This window comes from Lineus longissimus, chromosome 9 (assembly GCF_910592395.1).
Source record: "Lineus longissimus chromosome 9, tnLinLong1.2, whole genome shotgun sequence".
Classification (NCBI taxonomy): domain Eukaryota; kingdom Metazoa; phylum Nemertea; class Pilidiophora; order Heteronemertea; family Lineidae; genus Lineus; species Lineus longissimus.
This window is the reverse complement of record NC_088316.1, coordinates 17146701-17154010: the sequence shown is the minus strand read 5'-3', so window position 1 is coordinate 17154010 and position 7310 is coordinate 17146701. Positions and strand designations below refer to the sequence as shown.

At 41.3% G+C, this 7310-nt stretch overlaps 1 protein-coding gene across 3 annotated transcripts; it reads left to right on the top strand.

Moving 5' to 3' along the window:
* Positions 1 to 15: 15 nt before the first annotated feature.
* Positions 16 to 5752, top strand: LOC135493176 (uncharacterized). 3 transcript variants are annotated; one of them, XM_064780215.1, is made up of 10 exons: positions 16 to 116; positions 798 to 923; positions 1171 to 1254; positions 1537 to 1635; positions 2194 to 2265; positions 2651 to 2794; positions 3087 to 3197; positions 3502 to 3602; positions 3837 to 4091; positions 4462 to 5752. In XM_064780215.1, exons 1-10 carry the CDS (start codon positions 41 to 43, stop codon positions 4531 to 4533), a joined length of 1140 nt encoding a protein of 379 aa, XP_064636285.1. In that variant the 5' UTR covers positions 16 to 40; the 3' UTR covers positions 4534 to 5752. The 3 variants fall into 3 exon arrangements, with proteins under 3 accessions (XP_064636285.1, XP_064636284.1, XP_064636287.1); XM_064780214.1 differs by having other exon boundaries at positions 3496 to 3602; XM_064780217.1 differs by lacking the exon at positions 16 to 116 and adding an exon at positions 230 to 460 and having other exon boundaries at positions 3496 to 3602.
* Positions 5753 to 7310: the final 1558 nt, after the last annotated feature.

Below are 7310 nucleotides of genomic sequence, written 5' to 3'. Positions count from 1 at the left end.
TAAGGCCTGTCTTCAGATTGCCAAATATCTCACGTCAAACATGAACGCCCTGATAGCTCAGCGGTTAGAGCGCTGCGCTTTAGATTGGGTGGTCACGGGTTCGATCCCCGGCGAATGTATTTTTTCGTTTTTTTAAAAGGTCTTCTTTCCATTTTTCATCCATGAACGTTTATCAATAGGCCTATCAGGCCCGGATTCGAATTAGATTCAAACCCTGGCGAATCTTATATCGTTTTTTTTAAAAAGCTTTCTTTCTACTTTAATATATTTGTCATAACAATTTTACAATACCCAAAATATGGGTCATAGGGCCTACCAGCAGAGTTTCTGAAACCCAAAGTGCTACTCAATAGGCGGCTAACAAGAAACTATCTATTTTACTGTTGTTACCGACGTATGTGTACACTGAACTTGGGATGTGCGTCGGCCTCGTGATCAAAATACCGTCCAGTGCCAGTTGGTGCGTTTTTCGCTGATTTGTGCAAATTTCAACATATCTCAAAAGTTCGATGGTTGACCATACCTCCATGGTTCAATGAATCCTTCAATTCCTTTGGTTTTCTTGGCGAACTGACGTCCGACAATAACCCGTTGACGTTTACCTGCTATGCTGCATGTGTATTGCCTTATGTCCCGTGTGTAAAACAGTTATCTATTTTCAGACGAAACTTGGTCCCTCACAAACTTTGGTCGATTTCGGAGAGAACATCTCATCTCATTTAGCCAATTGTTCAAGTGTTTATTTCATCATGCCTAGCCTATAGGGCCTATAGATTCTCTTTGATTTGTTCTCACAGTTTGGTTGGCCCTGATGCTGACCTATGAATCATGGACGATGGACCCCTTTGAAGTTGGGAGATGCCATGGGTGGAAGAAACATAAGTGTTTGAATGGAACTTGCGTCGAACACTACCTTGATTGTCGTAAGTATCAGCAGCAATGTGGCAACTGGTTGAGTTTGATTATCAAACTAGGACTTGAAGTTGAAAACGCGATTAGAATTCCAAGGTACTTGTTAACAGAAAGTGCTACAACTGTATTTGCAATTAGCCCTATACAGTCATACTCATATGGAGAAAAAAGGTTACTGTTATTGTTTGTAACATGATGATCTGTGCATTGTAGACGGACTTGAGAAGGAAAAAAAACTGTAAATTTTGAAATTTTCAGATTCAAAGCAAGGGAAGTGTCCCTACCACCGACCATATTGGTGTGAAGATATTGACCTCTGTGTCATCTCAGATGAATATTGCTGTAAGTTTTCATCTTAGAAGCAGTCAACAGCTCCTTTAATCCGTTTAAAAAGAGGAGTAGCTTAGGGATTAGCTTGGGTTGGTTCATGTAAAATATATTAGGAGTCTCAAAATCTTGGAAGTGGCTCCCTGAATTCCATTTTTGATGTGACGTCATTCGATGAGTCTTAAAAAAAATCTATGGACATTGAAAATGGAGACACTGATCTTGGCCATATTTAGCGTATTGTTCATTTTGTCTGTTGCTATATCTTCTCTTAATAGCGTCTTTGTTCATTTTCAGTAAGACCATGTCGTTTCAAGCAGATTTATTCAGCATTCACCTATGTTATCAGATGCAATGGCTTCCCTAGGAAATGTGCACAATCGGAAAATGAATGTCGTAAGTAGAACAGGAATGGCCCAGCTACAGAAAGTGAATTATTCGACCAATAACCTGAATCATGAATGAATACATGAAACCATGGAGAATTCAATAAGGAGCAAAGATGAATGTACAGGGAGAATTTGTATCATTCACTCAAACCCCGATCCTGTTCTTAAACTGGATATATTTGTTGCCTTGAGACAACCAGTTGAACCCTTTTACCCCTGCCTTTTTGTCTGCCTTATAAAATTTGGTTGCTTAATGTCCTGTTCGATCGAAAAGCTTGTTGCAATTCGCCTCTCTCCTGATCAGTTCTTCTGATGCTGAAGCTATGTTGTGGGGCAATGATATGTCAGCCTTGGATGTTTCTGACATCACATCGGACCTAAATGTGAATCAACTGAGCCTAAACCCACGACTAGGCAAAGTTTGAATTCACCACCACAGAACATGCAGGATGCTCTCATTGAGACAGAGACGATTTGGTGATGGTGTTGTCCACAGATTCCCTCTAAGGTTGGTCTTACGGATGATCTATCTTTTTTGTGGTTAAAAAGTTTCTGTTTCTTTCAGCCCCGCACTGCCAATTTCCCCTTCAGCATTGTCGAGAAGATGGCCAGTGTGTAGAGAATAAGAGTTTATGTGGTGAGTTGTTATTAACTTGGATTCCTAAATTTGTTTGTTAACTTATTGTATAAGGGTTGACAGCTTTTATGTGATGCTTTCCGCTGACAAGTGTCAGTGTATCAAAGAACGCCTTTCAATGCAGAAGTATACTTCAAGCCATGGGGCAAGTGTTATGATAATAAGATGCCATGCCCGTTGAGTAAATATTGGCCTAGTTACCCTGTTTTCCGCCGGAGGATGTAACCTAAGTTAAGCAAATGAAAGGCCTCCAATTTGTCCTCTCCCAGTTGATAAGTGATGGAAGGGTACAATCATAATTGTAATAAATTAGTCTTGAGTGTTGTCGTATTTGCATGCAGTAGGTATATACTATATGTTAAAGATACTATACATGTTATTTCAGTTCCCTGTTATAATCATGACATAAAGCGATGTGTGAGTGATGCCAAATGCTATGCACAAGTGCAGCAGTGTGATGGAAAACAGGATTGTCAAGACGGGTCTGATGAATTGAACTGCCTATATGGGAAGTCAAAGCCTGTGATAGGTAGGCATATATTTGGCCAATGTCTTTTCGTATCTGTTCCAGGGCTAACAAAAGACCCAATTCTTATTGAGAGTGTGAGGTGATAGACTCCCAGCCCCTCCCTGGCCCTGGCAGAAAGCTGTGGGGTCATTAGGCGAGTAAACCCTCTACATGCTCAACAGAATTCCAAGCAACACGCAAAAAGATGTTGTTATATGTTAAAGTGACTGACAGTTTACAGTTCAAGCTGTCAAAGTACGGGTTACCAAAGAAAGTTTATGATCTAATGTCTTGATATGTGGTATATTTTCAGAACAGTGGATGATAGGTGCTGTAGTGTTTAGTGTTTTCATAATCTTGATTATCGTGGGTGGCTACATAGGTTACCTGAGGAAAAAAAATCAACAGAGAAGGATCAGACGAGGTTAGTTGTACATTTATTTGCCATAAAGTGTTACATAACATGACCGTATAGCCTGGCCAATGGTCTTGAGTTCAATCCTGGGTAAGAACCTGAAATAGGTTTTTTTGGATGTATCAGCGACATTTTAGGAAGTAAAATTCTGTGCTCTTCACAACGCAGTGTATGAATATTCAAGAGTCTGTCAGATGAGACTAGGACTTTTCTGGAACAACTGATTTCCTTTAAAAAGTCTCACAAAATCTGCTCTGAAATTTGATGTTCATGTAGTATAACTCGGTCGGACTAAATTTGGTCTTAGTTGCAGAAAGACAACAACAAAATGTTGATTCTGCAAATGGCCGTCGGCCACTCATGAGGTACCCAATGCCAGATCGCCTAACCTCGCATCTTGGAGAAGAATCTCAGGTACTCTCAACCCCTTTTCATTCATGGTAAAAAGAAAACATGGTCAGTGCAGATCACAAGTTGAGTTATTTTGTTGTGACTCGGCGCAAGTCGCTTTAACCTACTAAAGATTGATAGCGAAATGAAGAGCAGGGAGTGGTATACATGTAGCTCACTGAGTGTTCTCAGCAATCGGACCTGGATCCAAATTCAATGATAATCCCGATTTTTCTGCATTGTGTTTTCAATTTCCAGATCAACACGGGGACTATGAGTGTTCCACCCCCGTTTGTAAATCTCTATGCTGGACCCACAACACCGCAAGGACCTACTCACATGATTATGGACTTCGGTGACCAGCCCACACTTCCTCCCTGCACAGATGGTGCTAGGTCTGAGCCCTACTTGCCTGACGGAGACATTGACAGTGTGAGGGGTGCATGTACCACCCCTCCACCTTCCTATTTTGATGCAGTAATAAACAATCCCAATGCTGCTGACAACGATGGGGTGAGTTTCTTTTCAATTTTTTGAGTGCATCTGATTTCAATTATCCTATGCTTTGCAGGTCTGTGTAGACTCCAGTCTATTCTAACAGTGTGAGGAAGGAGACTGCATTGAAACAGCTAACACTGTAGGAGACTAATGATGTTGATGTGGAACAAAGCATCGCTCAGTTAATAAATCCACAAAAATATTATTTCTGTGTGGTCAAAATTTGATAGGTCCATCACCATAGAGACGTAGCCGAGATGTCGTGAGGTTATAAGGGTTTTCTTTGGGCTTGCTTACATGGGATACGATTTGGTGCAGGAACGTGGTATTAACAAGGTGTGTAAATAACCTAAGATTATATTATTTCTAATTCGTGTCCTTCCAGCTTCCAACTTACGAGGAAACTGTACAAGCCGACCTTGAGGAGAGAATCAAGGAACAGGAATCTGAATTGTGAATAGAAAACTTTTGATGATTGTCAAGTTGCATGGTTATTATCTTGTGGGGGTTGCCAGCAGGTAGACTGACCTTGTAAGTTTGAACAGCTGCCTCCTGATACGACGTCATCCAATGAGATAGAAAGATGAGGAATCAGAGCATCATCTGGAGGGCGTGTCTCCTGTTGGTAGGATCTACATGTATGTTTTTTGTGTATGTGTACTTAAAAATTCATGTTATGTTGAAGAATTTCCTAACAGGACAGTTAGGGTGTACATATATAGATACATGTATGTATCCTCAAAAACATTTGGCAAAAAGTAATTTCTTTGTACATGTAAGGAAGCACGTCATATGTTTTTGGTGATTTCTGTTAGTCCCTGTCTTGCATGTGAATCTCTATCTCAGAGCTACATGTACATATGGTGCTATTCTCAAAGCTGTTTTGCAAGGTGAGAATGTAATTTTGAAAATACATAAAATACAGAGATCTGTGTCAGAGCATATGACCAAATTTATATAAAGTGGCATGTTGTGATTTATGCCTCACGATTCAGGTGAAAACACAAATTTTTATTTCACGTGAATCATGACTCCTATGTTATTGAAATGGCATGCCTCCTAAGTAGATAGATTTATACCAAAATGTTAGAAGACTGAAAAAATATGTTGGAAGACAAAAAAATATGTTGGAAGACAAAAAAACATATTAGAAGACTAAAAAACATGTTAGACTAAAAATGGAGCAAAATTCTGCAATGAAGTCCATGGAACAAAGCGCATCTATCATAGAAGTACATGTATAATAAATTAAAAGAAAATGGCTATATTTTGGCCCTGTATGGTCTAGTCTATGAGATTTGTGACAACTGTATGCATTTCTACTTTTATACAGGTTGGGAAAGATTCTGTACATTTTGCTGGAAGAAAGACTGTTTGTCTTTTATTGAAGTGTAATAATATTGTTAGTACATGTATCTTGTATATGATTAATATTCATTTTATGTAATTCTTCTCCTTGCCTTCTGGTTGTGACATGTTTCTGCTGGTACAAGGTGTCTTTGGTCAATTGAAATCTTGGCCCATTCAATCGATCCTGATTGATTGAATAGCACCTCATTTTCACATTCAGGTTTACAGTTCTTTGACATCTGCAACCGCATATTTCTTGGGAGTTATCCCACTTGTTGTTTATTTTATAATTTGCTGAAAAAATTCCCGGTAATAAACATTTTTATACAGATAAGTTTTGTCGTTTTGTTGTTCATGGAAAAAGCTTGAGTGAAAAGATTGAAGATTGGTACCCGATCTTCTCACCAGATGGCAGGACATTGAAAATACAACTTGCTTTGCTGAAAGTTGGTCCTTAAATCTTCTTTTTGTGGCTACCTAATAAACATGTTTACTGGACCCTACCATTCCTCCCTGAACTTTCAAACCTCAGGATTCGACTGCCTCTGTATCATTGATTCCTAAATCATAGATTCATGGCATTCCCATCCTTGTCCTGCCCTATATTGGAGTCCTCACTCTACTATCCCCAAGGTGGATTCAAGTCATGCCGACCCTTGTCCTCCCATCACAGGACTTCAGGAGCCCTTGTTCTTCCAAAGGGCCAAAATGTTCAAGATTGTGACTTCTCCTGGTTGTTGGTTGTCCAAGGAAGGCGATATGTTGTGACACACCTTGCCAACACGAAGGGATAAGACAGCCACAACCAGACCTAATGGGACTTGGCTGCCTCACCGTCTGGCAAGGGAAGCCACATCTTGCAAGTATGGTGAGTTAAGTTATCTGGTGGTGACATTCTTGTCTCAATCATCATGTTGAAATGACAGTTGGGCAGCAAGGTCCTATTTGGTACTGCCAAGGCAGATTTGGCCTGGTTGTGGCTGTCTCATCTGTCTCACCGTGTTGACAAGTCAGTTGGGCAGCAAGACTTGTCTTTGTCACGGCAGTCAGGTCCGATTCTGCCAGGTTGGGACAGTCTCCTCTCACCTTTGGTCTAGATCTGACACTCTCATTTCAATCACTGGTTGCCAAAATGGAGCTGCCAGGCCTTTAAGGTCTGGTTGTGACTGTTTCAACTACATGTAGCTCACTGTTTTGATACGATGTTGGCGGAGCCAGGTCCCATTTGGCCGGGTTGTGGCTATCAGACCTCTCTCACAATGTGCCGTAACGGTGGAGCAGTCGGGTCACATTCGGCCTGATTGCATCTTCCTAATCTCTCTCATCAGCACCTTCAGTGCCCTCAAACACCCCCTTTTCAGACCCTCAGGGAAATTAAGGTATAAGAGATGGCTGCATAAGGTCTTTTGCAGTAACTTCATAAGGTCTTCTTGTGACTTCCTCATCTCTCTCATCATGTTGTCAACACGGTGGAGCAGCCAGGACTGATTCGGCCTGGCTGTGACTTCCTCATCTCTCTCACCATGTTGACAACTTGGCAGAGCAGCCAAGACTGATTTGGCCTGGCTGTGACTGTCTCATCCCTCTCACCATAATTATTGTCAACACGGTGGAGCAGCCAGAACTGATTCGGCCTGGCTGTGACTGTCTCATCACTCGCATCATGTTGTCAGTACGGTGGAGCAGCCAGGATTGATTCGGCCTGGCTGTGACTGTCTCATCACTCTCATCATGTTGTCAACACGGTGGAGCAGCCAGGACTGATTCGGCCTGGTTGTGACTTCCTCATCTCTCTCATCATGTTGTCAACACGGTGGAGCAGCCAGGACTGATTCGGCCTGGCTGTGACTGCCTCATCTCTTTCACCATGTTGACAACTTGGCA

Coding starts and splice junctions, on each gene's coding strand:
- LOC135493176 (XM_064780214.1), top strand. CDS start 41: ATGAACGCCCTGATAGCTCAGCGGTTAGAGCGCTGCGCTTTAGATTGG. Junction 117..797: donor GGGTTCGATCCCCGGCGAAT/GTATTTTTTCGT, acceptor TTGTTCTCACAG/TTTGGTTGGCCCTGATGCTG. Junction 1,255..1,536: donor CATCTCAGATGAATATTGCT/GTAAGTTTTCAT, acceptor GTTCATTTTCAG/TAAGACCATGTCGTTTCAAG.